The sequence below is a fragment of the Heteronotia binoei genome, chromosome 8 (genome assembly GCF_032191835.1).
Source record: "Heteronotia binoei isolate CCM8104 ecotype False Entrance Well chromosome 8, APGP_CSIRO_Hbin_v1, whole genome shotgun sequence".
NCBI classification, from domain to species: domain Eukaryota; kingdom Metazoa; phylum Chordata; class Lepidosauria; order Squamata; family Gekkonidae; genus Heteronotia; species Heteronotia binoei.
The window spans coordinates 70,798,786-70,815,768 of record NC_083230.1 but is presented as its reverse complement, the minus strand read 5'-3'; the positions used below and the strand labels follow the sequence as shown (position 1 = coordinate 70,815,768).

Below are 16,983 nucleotides of genomic sequence, written 5' to 3'. Positions count from 1 at the left end.
ATTTGTTTATAGTTGAGATGTAAATCTGAATTAAATTATTGCCTGCTCTAACAGCTGTGCAAGTGAAAAAACCACTTCTTCAGATGAGGACTTTTCCTTGGAAGATATACCAAGTGATGTGGTAATTATATTTGTTGTAATTATGATATAGCTGTTTTAAAAGGTCTTTTTCCTTTTAATTCAGTGGTTATACATTTATAGAACCTCTGCACTCAAACTTGTGGGCCATGTGGATCCTGTGACCTCAGCACCAGATTTTTAGAGGTTTCCCTACTGTTGGGGGAAGCAGGAAGAATCTGCTTTTCAGCAACCTCCCTACAGTCAGTCTACGGAACTATAGTGTGTTTTACCCTTTGCTAATGTCAGTTTTGTTTTTACATGGTACAAACTCCAGTTAAAATGTACACCCAATCTTGGTACACTTCTGGAAATTATGGGTAGAAAAAAATTATGGAGGAAGAATATCTAAGTATCATTTCCTTGTACTGGGTTGAGGATATACACTCTTTATCAACAATATGTGCATTTGACACCCAGAAACTGGAATAAAAGGGCTTGTTTTATAGATCCCTGCATTCAGGCTAAAAATAAATCATAGTATTTGAAGGAAACATTAGCAATGATGAGGCACATTTTGTTGGATTTCCAGAAAATCTAAGCTAATTGGAAAAACAATAACCCAGTTCCTGCTTTCATTGTTGCTCATCTTTGTCATGGTGATTGTTGTAAAATAAGGGAAACTCCATCTTTCTTCCAAACACATTTTACAACATTCCCAGGAAATACACTAAGGAAACTTATCTTCTGAATAATACATGAACTGCCACTGATTTGGCTAATACATATTTTTGCTGATGAAAGAATTTGCAAGGCAAGTGCATATGGTGCAATCCTAAAAATGTTTGGCTTTTTAGATTCCAACCCCCCCCCCCCCCCCCAGTACTGTCCCTTAACAGAGCTGCAGCCATGTTGATAAGATTCTTTCTTCTGCATAAGGAGCCAGAGATATATTTCAAAGACCCAGAAGAGTTACTTCAGATGTTCAGATATCTTGAAGAACAAAATCTTACACTATTTCAAAACATTCAGGACTTAGTTGGAACAATGGAAGATTGTCGACAGAGGGAAAGAATTGTTAGAGAGCAAATGTAAGTTACCTAAAACAATACAAGATGAAAGAGCAAATGCTGAAAGTCTTCATCTTATGCTCCCCCCTTCCTCATATAGGGTTGAACAAATGATGACAGAAAGTATGTGTATCCATCTGTGGATTTTTTAAAAGAGCACCTAGTAGCAAAGCACCCAGTTCAGATTAGAGCTGTGGTATTTGAGAAGGGGAATTAATCTCCTTTGCCCCCTAGAAGCTATTTGTTCCACTAATAAAGGTGCCAATATGGTACACATTTACCCTGCAAGACATTATGATAACAAATCTACTGTGACCTTCAGACATGTGGTAGGGCTGATAGCCGATACGTAGGAATATTTAAGCTAAGTGTCAAGCATGTGATAGCCAGTGTACAGAAAAGTAACATCATCTCTCTAGAGAAGTTGTATTTATGTTACATAAAGAGGACAGGACAATGTAAACAGGATCACAGTTTAACTGTTGCAGAAGAAGAGGTCTGGAGAAGGTAATGGATGAGGACCAAAAAGCTGAAGCTCCATCCAGCTATGGCTGAGCCACAGTTTGCTGGTGATAGAACTAATCATGGGAGAAGTCATTCTGTTCTGGATGGGGTTACTGTCCCCTGGAAGGAGCAGATGCACAATTTAAGGGTGTCACTTGATCTGACCATCAGTTGATAGCTGTTTTCCTGTTACAGCAGCTCCAAAAGTTCCTTAAGAAATGTGATTTGGCTGCAGCAGTCTATGTTCTTATCCAGGTTAGATTAGAGAAATACAGTCCCCTGGAGTTTCAGTTGGCACAAAAATGCAGTGGCTCAGTTACTCTCAAGAGTGGGGTACAAGAGACCATATCACATGTGCTGAAAGAACTTCACTGACTATTGTTGGTTATTATCTTAAAAACAAAGAGGGTTGGGGCAGAAAATCTGAAGGACTTAACCTTTGCTCTGTGTGACCACCGTCTATGGAGATGAAAGGTGGCAACCAGAGACAAAGCCTTTTGAGTGGCAGCACCTCAGGTGAAATGTGCTCCAGCATGAAGCTTGCCTGGTACCCATTCTTAACATCAGTCATCTTCAACATGCATACGACACATGGAAGGGGCAAGTGCATAGTCTAGGGCTGCCAGGTGAGCACTGATGCCCAGTAGGAGGTTTAGGGGCTGGGGCTATGCAAATAGCTGGCATTGTAATGTCATCAAGTGCAAAGCTCTGGAATTGCCCCTGGACTGTTTTTACCATAGGTTGGGTAGAATCCTAGATTGTGGTGCTCGTGCTGTTTTTTCCCCCCAGGGGGCAACTGGAACTGAAGGATGGGAGGCCTCCTACTATAGTGGAGACCTAGCCACCCTGCTGCAGTCTGTGGGGGACATGGTGGATATGCTCTTTTAAGGGGAGTGATGTCCAGATCACCCACCTCTATATCACTGCTGGCATCAGATAAGCCATGCGGTTTGTCTTTGGGGTACAAATGTTGCTGGGGCAGAACAAGTAATGGAAGAGGGGCTCATGGAAGGTAACGTCCCCTATTCCATGATGAGGAACGGAAGATTCTATTCACTTACCGTGAAGTCTTCCTTCTCTGTGGTCCCAGAGTGGTCCAGTCCTCACTCTTGGGGATCACAGCTCCTCCTCTTCTATTGCAGGGCTTAACAAACTTGACCCAAAGGGGAGGTGCTTGATCCTCAGAAGTCAGTTCTTCTTTCAGCTATCCTACCTCCCTAATAATAACTCCCAGAACAATAGGAGAGAACATCTCTCGGGAGAACAAAAACAGTCCCCTCCCTCCAGAGCTTATCCTGAACCCTTACTCAAGGGGCTCTAGTGAGGGACCCAGTAACCAACACAGTGCCCACCTCCAACTCCGCAGTCCCAGGACAAAGCTGATACCCCCCCCTGACACAACTGGGTGGGTAGGACTGGACCTCTCCGGGACCACAGAGAAGGAAGACTTCACGGTAAGTGAATAGAATCTTCCGTTCTCCAGTGGTCCCAGGAGTGGGCCAGTCCTCACTCTTGGGACATAAAAAAGCCGAGTCCCTGGGTGGGCACTTCAGCTTTGTCCCGAGACCACGTGTTGGAGCACCTTCCTACCGAACGCAGCCTCAGCCGAGGCCGCCTTATCAATCCTATAGTGCTTAGTGAAGGAGTGAACCGACTTCCAAGTTGCCGCCTTACACACTACCTCCAGAGAAGGAAAAGCCCTATAGGCCACTGAAGTGGCTGTTCCCCTGAGGGAATGAGCCGTCACTCCCACTGGGGGCTCCAAACCTTTTGCCTTGTAGGCCTCACAGATGCACCCCCTAATCTACCTACTAATGGTGGAGGCTGACACCTTGCGTCCATTGTTTGAAACCCTAAAGGAGACAAACAAAGAGTCAGATTGACGGAACCCCTTAGTCCTGTCCAAATAGAAACTAAGGGCTCTACGGACATTCAAACAGTGCCACAACTTCTCTGTCTCATGGACTGGATTAGGGCAGAAAGAAGGAAGCACAATGTCCTCCGCCCTATGAAAGCGTGAATTTACCTTCGGAATGAATGCAGGATCGGTGCGAAGCACTACTTTGTCCTGATGGAAAACGCAGAGATCCTTATGAATCGAAAGAGCCTGAAGCTCCGACACTCTGTGCGCCGAGGTGATGCCCACTAAGAACGCCACCTTAAAGGTCAGCAACTTGAGGCTACACGATGCCATAGGCTCAAAAGGCTTGCCACATAGTGCCTTCAGCACCAAGTTTAGATTCCAAGACGGGAACCTATGCACCTGTGGTGGATTAACCAAGGTCACCCCCTTTAGGAACCTCCTGATATGCGGGTGTGTGGAAATAGACTTGCCCTTCCTAGACCCTCTAACCGCTGCTATGGCTGCCACTTGTCTACGCAGCGTGCTAGTGCTAAGGCCTTCTTCTAGCCCCTCCTGCAGAAAAGACAGTATGACAGCAACTGAGACATGTAAAGGGTCTTGCCCCTTATTTGCACACCAGGTATGAAAAACCTGCCAGGTAACATTATAGCTCCTGTTAGTGGAGCTCTTCCTCGAAGACAACATGGTGTCTACCACCTTAGTAGAATAACCCAAACTAATCAACTGCTGCCGCTCAATCTCCAAGCAGTGAGCTGCAGCATTTCTGGTCGTGGATGATGCAGTTTGCCTTGCACTAGTAGATTCCCCCTCAACGGAATTCGCCACGGTTCCAATATCGACAGACTTTGAAGTTCCTGGAACCAGACTCTCCTGGGCCAAAAGGGGGCCACCACAATCACTTCCGCTTTCTGCTCCCAGACCCTCTGCAGAAATCTCTGGATGATCTGGAACGGAGGAAAAGCGTATAATAGAGTTCTTGGCCAGTCCGAGTTCAGAGCGTCGACCGCCGTCGCCCCTCTGCTTCTTGTTCTTGAGAAATACTGAGGCACTTGGTGATTGTCATCCGAAGCAAAGAGATCCACTCCCGGCGTCCCGAATCTTTGGCAGATCTCTCGAAACATCTCGTGATGAAGAGACCATTCCGACAGGTCCAGTGATTGCCAACTCAGCCAGTCCGCTACCACATTGTCCTTTCCTACCACATGGATGGCTCTGATGGATTGAAGATGGACTTCCGCCCATCTGAACAGGACCTGAGCTTCGTCCTGAAGCTTCCGGTACCTGGTGCCTCCTTGACGATTCACATAGGCCTTTGCCATCATGTTGTCTGTTTGGATCAGGACATGAGTCCCTGTCAGTCTTTTTTCCATCTGAAGCATGGCCAGTCGTATGGCTCTCAATTCCAGAAGATTTATACTTTCTTCGGCCTCTTGGATGTTCCACTGACCCTGTGTTACCGCTCCGGCCATGTGCGCTCCCCAGCCAAAAAGGCTTGCATCTATGGTCAACACCACCCTTTTGGGTTCCCGCAATTGCTGTCCCAAGGAAAAACGATCGGGAGTCTGCCACCACTCGAGATCTTTCAACAGATTGGCTGGTAATGTCAGTGAAATCGGGCTTTTGGTACTTATCTGCTTCTGGAAGGGTAAAAGGAATTTCTGGAGTGGCCTCGTGTGGAACCGTGCCCACTGAACTATGTCCTGGCACGAAACCATCATTCCCAACAACTTTGCCAGTAGCATCAGCTTGACTCGCTTCCGTTGCTGGACTTCCAAAATCAGCTGCAAGATCTTTGACTGTCTTTCTGGGGTCAGAAAAACCCTGTCCAAGCTGGAGTTGATCTGAACCCCTAGGTGTGTCAGAGACTGGGAAGGTTGAAGCCAGCTCTTCTGAACGTTTATCACGAACCCGTGCAATCTGAGGGTTTTTATGGTCAAATCTAGGTCTTGTTTCATCTGCTCCGCCAACGGGGCCTTGACCAGAATGTCATCCAGATACGGAAACAGAGAGACCCCCTGTAACCGGAGGACCGCCATGAGAGTGACTAAGACTTTCGTGAACACTCTTGGTGAAGACTTTAAGCCAAAAGGCAGAGCTCTGTACTGGTAATGACGCCCGTCGTAGGAGAAGCGAAGAAACCTGCGGTGTCCCTTGGTGATAGGGATATGCAGGTAGGCCTCCGACAGATCTATGGAGGCCATGAAGTCTCCCCTTTGAACAGCCAGTAGTATGGACCTCAGAGTCTCCATTCGAAACTTCTTTGTAACTACCGACTTGTTCACCCACTTCAAATCCAGTATAGCCCGAATGTCTCCGTTCTTTTTGGGGACTACAAAGAAGACTGAATATGTGCCTTGAAATTTTTCTTGTCACCGGGACCGATTCGATGGCTCCTATCTGAACCAGATGGTCGATGGCCATCAGCAATGTACGATGTTTCTCGAGGGATTGAGATCTCTGTACTTCCAGGAAACGGTGTCGTGGAGGCGAATAAAATTCTAGGGAGTAACCGTTGGTAACTGTGTCCAAAACCCATCTGTCTGAAACCGTTTGATGCCATACATGGGAGAATCTTTGAAGCCGTCCCCCTATCCGACTGAGGTCCAATGGACCCGCCCAGTCATGCTGAGGTAGACTTCTTCTGTCCTTTGATTGGTTGACTTTGTTTCCCACCGAAGGAAGCTCTGCCGTCTCTGGCCTTTGGTTGCCACTTTGTTCTGTATTGCTTGAAGGAGGTTTGTCTTGAGTCTCTCCTATTTCCACGAAAGGACTGGAACCTCTGCCTCGTTCTGTTATCACGTCTCTTGGAGGGCAGGACTTTTTTCTTATTTCTGTCCTCTATAAGATATCTGTCTAGGCCTTCCCCAAAGAACGAGGCCCCTTTAAAAGGAACTGCAGCCACTTTTGCTCTAGCTGAGGGATCTGCATCCCAATTATGTAGCCAGGTATTCCGTCTGGCCGTGACGCTAGAGGCCATAGCCCTAGCAGAGAGTTGAACTGCTTCAAGGGTCGAGTCTGATGCAAAGGCCGTGGCTAGCGTAATTTTTTTAAGTGAGTCCTTAGCATCCCTAGGCAGATCCTCCCTCTTAGCTAGGTCAGAGAGCCACATGTATGAAGCCCTACAGAAAAGAGACGTGGTAGCTGACACTTTTAAAGCACTAGCAGAGGCTTCAAAATCGCAACGTAAGGCCTGCTCTATGCGCTTGTCTGTCGGATCCCTTGGCATCCTATCCGCATCCATTGGTAGTATGGAATTAGAGGCCAGACTGTTGACCGGGTCATCTACCACTGGTAACTTCAGTCTCTTGGTCGCCTCTGGGATGAAGGAGAAGAACTTAGAGAAGTTTGACGACACCGTCTTAGGCTTGGCTGGATGTTCCCACTGAGATCTGATTATCGAGAAAAACCCTGAGGACAAGGGGACCTGTAGGGGTTTTGAACCCGACTTGGGGATAATATCCTCCATTGCAACAGGAAACTCAGCATCCTCCTCATCCTTAGATTTTGGAGTATACTGTATCTGCAATGTCCTAATCACTTTTGGAAGCAGGCGTGGATACACGTCTGCTGGAAACAGTTTGGAATGCGTAGAGGCCACCCCCTCCTCTTCCTCAGAAAGTTCTCCTGTGTCAGGTGACGAAGAGCCATCAGACAAGTCAGAATCCTCTTCTTCTTGATCAGAGGGAACTGAATGCGAATCTAACCTACTGCGCTTAAGAGGCCTCGAGGGAAAACTTTCCTTTTCCTTATCTACCTCTCTGTGTTTTTGTTTGGCTGCCCTCTTAAGTGGAGGGGTTGGGGTGGCTGCAGAGGCTGCTTGAACCTCTTTTTTGACCAGCTCTTGAATCCAAGAAAGAAGATTAGACTTAGCTTCATCTGCTGAAATATCAGCCTGATGATCTCCTGTCCCTTCTTCCTGTGCTGGTGAATCAGCCAACTCCAACTCACATGTGCCCTCCTCCAACATTGCTCCCATAGGAAATCTAGTGGAAGCAGCCATCTTAGAATGAGTGGCCCTATAGAAACACAAGAAGCATAGGTAAAATGATTGCCATTCCCGCCAAAAACCTCCCCCCCCCGCTTCACCAGCATTAACTGGTTTTAACTCCCTTTCCCTTTCCAGGGGGCCATATCCACCAGGGCCACCCCTCCTGAGTGCAGAAGCAAACAGGGGAGACAGAGGGAAGAAGGGAATGAGGGGAGGAGGGGGGGGGGCTGAATAAAGGCATCTGGATCCCAGAGTCCTTCAACGCCCCTTGGGCTTGTGCCACTGGGAAAAAAAGGGGCTCTGGGAAGGTCTGCAGACCTCCTCTCCCCCTGGGAACTCCCTAAGGGTCCCCCCCCTTCGCAGAAAGCTTACCACCGCTTCTTATTCCCTTCCTGGGAACTACCGCGTCGACCGCGCTACCTTAGGCGCTTTGGGAGGGCAGCGTGAAATTCACGAGTCCTCTCCCTTTTGCCCAGTTCCTCTTTGCGTCTTCCCTTTAACTTGCTGCTCCGCAGGCCCCCAGGGTTACCGGAGTGCCTTTGCAGGGAGCTGATGGGGAAGATGAATCCACAGCCCTCGGCACGTTCGTCGGACCAGGAAGAGGCTGGCAGAACAAACAGGCGCGTATGCGTGCCTCACCAGGGAGGCTACTCCAGCGCTTTGATCTAGCGCGGGAGGGATTCCCCCCCCCCCTTTTCACCCAGAGAAGAAAAACAGCGGCTTGTCCTTTTCTCCCTGCCAGGAGATTTCTTTTGTCACTGACTCCAGGTACTCTTTCTTGAATTTTCTTTCCTTTTCTTTCTTTTTTTTAACTTTCAGGTCAAGAGCCTCAAAGGGGCTCTAAAGCACGTCCTGCTTAGATGGCAGGGCTAAACAAACTGACTTCTGAGGATCAAGCACCTCCCCTTCGGGTCAAGTTTGTTAAGCCCTGCAATAGAAGAGGAGGAGCTGTGATCCCCAAGAGTGAGGACTGGACCACTCCTGGGACCACTGGAGAAAACTTTTTCTAATCAAGATATGCTTCTCTAAGTCATCTTGCTGTCAATCTGCTTATGAAACTAATCACTTCAATTTCTCCAGGTGTTAGCCAGATACAGCTATGCCTGCACAAGCTCTTTCATGCATAGCCTCCACAGACTAGTTCCCCATTAAGAGGGAATTCTCTTTTCAGTTTGTCTGTAGAGTATACAAAATGCTTACCAAACTTACAGCAAGCTGCCTGTGAAGTTAAGACCATCCAAAAATATAGCCATAATAAGTTATATAACTGTCTACAGAATTATGAAACTTGTTTTATAAATTGAGTTGTTGTTTTTTTGGCAGGGAACAAAAAATAAAAAGCCTAATGGATGAAAAAGATGCTATTATAGCTGCTTGCAAAAAGGAAGAGGAAAAATGTGATGAACTGGCATTAAAAGCCAAAGTATTTTGTGCAGGACAGTATAATCCAGCAGCCATGGTAACTTGTTGCTGTGTAAACTATAACAATAAACTAAGTCTCTCTTAAAAAAAAAAAAAAAGCTACACTAATATCTTAGGTAGGGGCATGACAATTTCTGAGCTAGATCCGGACTAACATATTCTGTAGATGCTAGAACTCCGCCTTCTCCTACTTCCCCCTCCTATCAGCAGCCCAGAATGCCCTTCTCCATCCTGTTCCTGCCACAGAAGAGGAAATCATGCTCTGCATGCAGAAGTCATTGCACTTGTGGAAATGTTACCTGGCTCCAAGCCTTGTCGATTTGATATTTAAGAGTGAAGAATTTACTGTTGCTGAAGCACTATTTTTTTTTTTGGGGGGGGGGGGTACTGACATGAGAAAAGAATAGCTGCGGAGGATGGCTCAGGGGATGTCAGTAGTGGTGTCAGTAGATGTAGCACCCACAGGCTAAAGAGTGATGATGGTAAATTATGATGGTATAACTATATTAGGAAAACCCAGTTTTACACATCCTCTTAAGAGAATGTGATAGCCAACTAGCTCTGCTTTAAGTATACAACCCTCTACCTCTGAGATCTAAGCTTATACCCATTTGCTGCAGTGGAATGGATATGATCACATTTAGGTAACAATATGCAGTTACAAATGCTTTTAATCTTTAAATTATGTACAGTGGGGGAAAGGTCTATTTTGAATTAAACAGCATTTGTTCATGTCCCACAATCCTAGGATATTAGCAGATAAAGTTCTGCACCAACAATCCCAACATCTACTTCACAAACCATGTTCAAATGCCACAAATCAGTTTTCAGAATTGCAAATATTTAGATTTGTAAGTTTTAAATAAAAGTATTCTTGAAATAAAGATAACTGAAGCTAAAGTACAGAAATTGCCTTTCAGTCATCAGTGGGCTATTGGATCCCAATGTACATAGAAAACATCTGGCAGTTTTCCTGTTGCACCACTTTGCTACTTTAAGTACATACCTCAGATTCAAACGTGTATTTTGAAATTACTTTAGTAAGTAGGTCAAGAAGATAGTACCAATGGGGCTGAGGGTAAACATGTAAAGTATATTCAATAGCCTTAAGCATTTCAAGCTTTTGAAAAGAAAAATGTAGTGAAGCATTCTTTGCAGTGATACCATTATGGAGTTCTTGCAGGTCTGTCTCATTATCTTACTGGCACTGTATATCAGAGGATATTCTACAGGAGCTACATAATCACACTAGTGCATTAGAAGCATCTCATCTCTAAAATGCAGTTTACTTTTTATATGGCATGTAAAAAACAGAAGACTCAGAAAGTCTAAAGGAATTATTGCATAAAAAGGCTCTCTCTACTATTATGAACTTTTTCCTGGGTGGGGGGGGGGAGAACTATTTGAGGACATTTTATTTTAGGACATATCCTAATAGTTTATTGTGGGCTTTGGTAGGAATTTAACATAACCATTTGCTGTACCTTATAGACATTATTTTTTAATCATAAGGATAAAATTTTGGATACGCTTAATAAAAAAGTAGCACAAGTATACAAAGTTTGTGGCGAAGAATCTGAAGTATCCAGCCTGCCTACCTTCCAAATGCTGAAAGTAATAGAAATTAGAGTTTCACAATTGTGTGAGATGTTGGAAGCTGTTCCACATGAATACCTTGATGTTATTGAAGCCACTGAGAAGCTAAGGGTGAAAGAAAGACGGCAAAGGTAAGCAAACAACTAGTAACTAATAAAGTCTTTCAGACATATATTGTGACAATTGAACATGGATTTAAATGTAGGTCTCTGAAGTACCACCATTATTTCTGGACCATTCTGGGACTTATAGAGCAGGTAGGTAGGATACCACTTCAGTGAGTGTTTTATGTCAACTACATATTCTTCATAAATTACTATCAGTTCTGTTGATTTTATGAGATTTTTTTAAAGTCTAAAATCTACCCTTGTGCTACCTTTCTGGAGAAATCCTTTGCATAACATTTCTTGATACTCTGCCCCTTAGTGCCACAATATAATCACAGTAAAATACGAAAACACCAAACAGAAAGTGTGGGAGATGGAAAAGCCAAGTTTTCTTCAGGTAATATAGAAATGATGTCTCCTAATTGCCCAAACTGTTTTCTTTAATTCTTCAAGATTACGTGAAGAGAAATTGGAAGAACTGAAGAAAGCTCAGGAAGAAAGACTGAAGCTTGCTCTGAAAAGAGCAATTGCAGCTCCAAAGAAAAGGGTTAGTTGTAGTGAACTTAAAAAATTTATTCAGCTATCAATTTTAAACCCGTGTTGCTATTGCCCTGCACTTATTTTTGCAGAGTGGTAAAGCTGCAGTACTGCAGTCTGAACTCTCTGCTCACAACCTGAGTTCGATCCCGGTGGAAGCTGGTTTCAGGTAGACGGCTCCGGTTGACTCAGCCTTCCTTCCGAGGTCGGTAAAATGAGTACCCAGCTTGCTGGGGGGAAAGTGTAGATGACTGGGGAAGGCAATGGCAAACCACCCTGTAAAAAGTCTGCCATGAAAACGTTGTGAAAGCAACGTAACCCCAGAGTTAAAAACGACTGGTGTTTGCACAGGGGACTACCTTTACTTTTTTAAAATTCAACTGACTAATGCACACTAATTGCAGTCACATATGCCAGACGTTATGCACGCATGCTCTTCCACTATAACAAAATAATTCTTAACACCTTTAACTGTGTTGCTGTTCTTGGACCACTGGACAATCTTGCCTCAGGCACTGCATAATAGTCTAGTAGCAGGGGAAAACTAGCAAGGAAAAACTAGCTGTATCTTGAGTCTGGTTTATCATCCAGAATTCATTCAAATTGTGATTAAAAGAAGTTATATTTGTGCTGCATGACAATTTAGCTAACATATGTAGAATACCTTTCCTTCAGATGAGAAGTAAACACATGAAGGAGCATGACTTTCACTGAAGAGTACAGAAATATATGTGGGATTCCCAACACATTTCAGCAAAAGTGGTGCTCCTTCATGTGTCTACTTCTCATCTGAAAGGAAGATATTAAAATTATTAAAATTTATTAAGATTTACACAAAGGGCAGTTTGTGTGACTTGTACTCTGGAACAAATGCAGTGGAATATATGCTCAAAACTTAGCTGAATGGAAGAATTACTTTACCAAACGTGAACAAAATATAAGTCATTTTAGACAAAATATAACTTGAATGAATTAAGGTGTGCCACTTCAGTTACTAGCCTTTAGTAGCCTACAATAAAAACACACTGTAGCAATTTTAGACACAGCTCTATCTGAACCAAAATAATTTGAAACTCTGTCTGCAAGCACTATTCAATGACACCATGAGCGAGTTTTGTTAGAACCTGTTGCCAAACAAAATGATGATCTCTTTGAGTAAACAAGATGGGTTTGAAGTTGCAATGCTAAATTCACCAGACAGTCAGTCCCACTGAATTCAACAAAACTTGCACATCAGCAAACAGTTATGGTTATACTTTCAGAAAACATGGTAATGCCTTGAATGATCCCAAGAATTCATGTAACTATTGAAGTTTTATATAACAGATTTTGGAAGAACGTAAGAAATTCAGAATTTAATAAGATTTGTGTTTATATTTTCCTTCATTTTTAGATGGGTAGAAAACTGATGTATCGCTCACAACCTCCAGAGACTAAACAGGGAAAGGAACAAGCTGCAAAGGACACTACAAGAGTTGAAGATGATTACTTTTTCAATTGAACTTCATAACATGACATTCCTTTTAGAGATAGGGCCTTACGTTGCAGTAGTGCTTGTAGCTATATATCATAAGTAATCTGTGATGGAGAAATCTCATCCATTTTGCTTTAAAAACTAAAAATTCTTAACCTAACATAAGCATTTTAAATTTAAAAACAGTCAAATGGAATCTTTATTTCATAGTGAATATTTTCCTTCAACAAAATAACTTTCTTAACCACCAGATACAGTATGCAGGCTCATTTACAAATGTACCACAGAACCCAAATATGACATATATTGTAATTTAAAAAAAAAAAAGACTGAGCACTTTTTAAAAAAAGTTTCCAAAAAATAGTTTATTCTCTCATTTCTCCATCTTCTTCCTCCTCCTCCACACCCCTTATATAAAGGACATTATTACACCTGAAAATCAAAACAGAAGTTATTTTTGATATGATTAGCATAAACATATGTGGTTTATATTTTCTAAAACTAATTTACATATCCTACTATTTCCTCTAATAAGCCATTTTGTTTGTAAGTATAAGGTAAATACAAGTTTTCTGTCACTGCAGCTGTGTTTAATTTACTGGTACTACAAATAAAGGTTATCTTTGTTCATTGTATACTTCTTTATTTAATGTAAACAATTTCCAATTGCAATAACAGAACTATTATTATACAAGAAGAGAAATAATGAAGCAGCACTTTATACCAATTTCTCAGATTATTTTGAGGCTTGGTATTATCCTAACCCTAAGGCATTATGTTCATAGTATCAAAAAGAGGTCAGATGGTTTTATACCAAGTATTGTAGCTGGAAGATTTTAGCACACTGTAAATATCTGCTTCAGTATAAAGTTACAACATACTAATATTATACATACCTTATCAGAACTTCACCAAGGTGTCCAGATAATGCACCATCAATATATTCTTCTGTATTTGCAAGCTTTAACAAGGAAAACAAACCAAAAATTAAGAAAGATTATAGGGATCTATGTATTCCCATAAAAATAAGCTTCTGGTATAAAATGCCTTTAACATCAATATAAAATCAAACACTTAACATTTCTTACTTAAAATGTGCATCATATTAGCCCAATTAATATTGGGCTATTATTGGGTTGAATCATATAGTAGCACAAGCATAAAGTACAGGCAGATTATTTCCTGTCTCTCTCTTTCACCAGCATCCTCCTAAAAATGCTCTGGTGAAGTTTAGGGGACAAAATACATCATGGTGGGCAGATGCAACAAGGATGTTTTCTTTCATTTTAAGGATTCATTGCTTCATAAAACTGATAATCGTTTGTGATTATCAGTTTTATGACTATTGCTAATACAACACAAGGTAAGCTCAGCAGTTTTATGTTTTTCAGGTGATTATCCCTAGGAGTTTTGTGAGCAAGTATGCTTTAACTGGGAGCAAAGCAGTAAAAAAACAAATACATATAAATATAAATATCAACAATTTAGAAAATGAAGTTATGAATTCAACTGATTGGATCTGCAGGTCATATCAAAACCAAAGCTAAATTTCTTATTGATGTGTATCACCTTCCATTGTGGAAGACATACTGTGACCACACATATGATATGGAATGATCAAACAAGTTATCGTTCACAGGCCTGTGATGCGGTACCTTACTGCAGGGGTCCCCAACCCTTGGGCCATTGACTGGTACTGGTCTGTAGCCTGTTAGCAACTGGGCCATGAGTTGTATAATTATTTAATTATATATTACAATGAAATAGTAATAATAGTAACAATAATACGACATTGGATTTATATCCTGCCCTCCACTCCAAATCTGAGTGGCTTACAATCTCTGCAAGAGCTATGCCTGACCCAAGGCCATTCCAGCGGCTGCAAGTGGAGGAGCAGGGAATCAAACCTGGTTCTCCCAGCTAAGAGTCCACACACTTAAACACTACAACAAACTAATTTTTAAAAAGTGCACAATTGTATCATCCTGAAACCATTGCTCCCCGACCCCCCCCCCCCCGGTCCATGGAAAAATTGTCTTCCACAAAACTGGTCCCTCGTGCCAAAAAGGTTGGGGATCACTGCCCTAGAGATTTCTGCAGCTGAGTATTAATATCCATTGAAGTAGATGAGTAGACAACTATAGCATATCACACACATGTCTTTGGCTGGACTAAAATTAGCATGTCAATATTTTTGTAGTTCCTTTGGGTCCCCCCTAAAAGTAAACAATGTATTACTGTATTTAATTTTTACAAATATTATTCCAATAAAAATCAATTTTTCTATAAAGCCTTGACTTTGTTCAGACACTTAAACCATACTTGATTTGGCGCACAGTCCATGATCAAATATTTCAATTCAAGTATTTGAAAATGTCAGATCTTTGTTAGATATAAGTTTTTAACTGAAAGCTTGGAACTCCCTTGAAACACAAAAATGTAAAGGCACTCACAGCATACCCTTCTCAGATACCTGAACTCAAAATATATAATTTATGTGTGGAAAAAAAGGATATTCCATAAGCAAATGCATACTAACTGCCATAACCAACTGTGTGAGTATATTTGAGTTCCAGGCCTGTGGTCAATAAGTTGCATCAAACAAAGATCTGACAATTTTAAGAAAAAAAATATCAAGGTTGAAGTTATAAACAAGTTTTATGAATATTTATGAATGGGATGAAACACTGAATAGGGGCAAAACACTAACACTAATCCTCACCTTTCTTTGTGATAAATTGAAATTACAAATAACTGAATATGAAAGACCATTTTCAACATTTTAAACAACAGTGTCTAAATTAAAACTTCTGAACTAGAACTTGCTCAATAACATGATCACTACCTTACAAAAAGATCCATTCATACATAAATGGGGAGCACACAGAAAACGACAGGGAGGGATAATAGCCTGGCCTGCTCCAGTCTTACTAACAAGGGTCGCACATGCACAGATCAGTAGGTGAAGGATGGTTTTGGGGGTGGGGGCAAGACTTTGAGCGTCAATATCGAGGAATGGAAAACCCTTGGCTCAAACTTCGGTTCAGATTCTCTCTGCAAGGATGCTGGCTGTCTACCTCACAGGATTGTAGTGAGAATAAAACTGGGTAAAAATTACCACACGCGCTGCCATCAGTTCCTTGGAGGGCAGACATGACAATAATGTGATAGGTGCATGCATAGTGACTACCGCGTTGCAAACTCCATTAAGAAGGTACAAAAGCCCAGCCCCGCAAAACAGCCCTTGACCGATAAGCGCCGGCCTCTAAAGAGCGACACTGCACTAACGGTGGTTAAGTCCTCTTCCTTTCTCTTACCTGCATATTCATGTAGCCGTCGACGGAGACAAGGTAGCCCTTGTATTCCATGCCCCACTTCAGCTTCACCATCACAGGCTTCCCAGTCAGCCCGTTGAGGAAGGGCTTTGGATTGAGAGGCAAACTCTGCACGAGGTGGAACCAGACAAGAACGCATGAAACGCAGGCAACACCCTATTCCAGCGCCCCCACCCCCAGACGCCGCGCCACAGGTGCACCCCTATGACCCACGCCCCAACTCACCATGGCAACCCGACCCTGCAGGAGGCAGCCGCAACAACAAAAATTACCCGCCGGGCAGCACGTGTGCCCGCCAGAGGTCCAAAGGAAAAGGCCAGGAAGTGACGTTAAGCTATCAACTTCCGCCAGACTGTTGCCGATTCCCCGCTAACCTTTCACCTTCATGGAATTATTTTTCTCGCGGCCGCTCTAGTGATTTAGAAAAACGCCTATTCTATCTCTATCGTCCCTGCTGAAAGCGCCAATTGGAACGCAAAGCTCTGATTGGGGAATTACTCAAGGAAAGGCGTGGCATGGATGGGGCGGCTCTCGCAGGCGATGGGCTGACAGCGTTGTAAACGTTAGGTATAAAGTGCTTAATTATGTCAGGTGCTTTTCGTAGGTTAATGCTCAGAAGAGAGGATAGTTTCTATATGCAAGGAAACGGAGAGATCAGAAGAAACGATACTTGGTTATTTTGCAATCTGTGGCTCCCTTTTGGCACCTAGAAAACGGAACTTCTGATTTATAATAACCGAAAATTAAATCGCTCATCTTTTGAAAATGAGCCTTAGAAAGTGATGACCAGCATTCCTCTTACTAACCCAGGACGGCCTTTGTGCCTTGTTGAGGTGAAGGAAGATGTCTATGGAGGCCCCGGGCAAATGAACCGGGGGGGGGGGGGGGGGCGGAGATTAAATCCTCTAGTAAGCGACCGTTTTGTTGTTTTCCAGTGGTGATACCGCAAATGAAAAGGATTACACTAATACAAACCCTTTCCAGCGAATCTAGAATAGGGATTTGCTATTAAACACCCACCACGCCACG

At 42.9% G+C, this 16,983-nt stretch overlaps 2 protein-coding genes across 2 annotated transcripts in view; one reads left to right on the top strand and one right to left on the bottom strand.

The window, feature by feature from the left end:
* The window catches only part of CCDC38 (coiled-coil domain containing 38), a 31,705-nt gene extending 19,012 nt beyond the window's left edge, over nt 1-12,693 (top strand). The window contains exons 10-15 of the mRNA XM_060244422.1: nt 55-121; nt 997-1,148; nt 8,807-8,942; nt 10,418-10,632; nt 11,062-11,155; nt 12,539-12,693. Of these exons, the coding sequence (XP_060100405.1) occupies nt 55-121; nt 997-1,148; nt 8,807-8,942; nt 10,418-10,632; nt 11,062-11,155; nt 12,539-12,646 (772 nt within the window). The 3' untranslated portion in view covers nt 12,647-12,693. The remainder of the gene's footprint in view (nt 1-54; nt 122-996; nt 1,149-8,806; nt 8,943-10,417; nt 10,633-11,061; nt 11,156-12,538) is intronic.
* Nucleotides 12,694-12,800: 107 nt separating this feature from the next.
* SNRPF (small nuclear ribonucleoprotein polypeptide F) lies at nt 12,801-16,435 on the bottom strand. Its single transcript, XM_060245203.1, has 4 exons — nt 16,180-16,435; nt 15,937-16,062; nt 13,516-13,580; nt 12,801-13,051 (listed from the first exon to the last, which is right to left on the bottom strand). Exons 1-4 carry the CDS (start codon nt 16,180-16,182, stop codon nt 12,985-12,987), a joined length of 261 nt encoding a protein of 86 aa, XP_060101186.1. The 5' UTR covers nt 16,183-16,435; the 3' UTR covers nt 12,801-12,984.
* Between the last annotated feature and the right edge of the window lie 548 nt (nt 16,436-16,983).

Coding starts and splice junctions, on each gene's coding strand:
- SNRPF (XM_060245203.1), bottom strand. Junction 13,581..15,936: donor ACGGCTACATGAATATGCAG/GTAAGAGAAAGG, acceptor TCCTTGTTAAAG/CTTGCAAATACAGAAGAATA. Junction 13,052..13,515: donor CTTGGTGAAGTTCTGATAAG/GTATGTATAATA, acceptor TTTGATTTTCAG/GTGTAATAATGTCCTTTATA.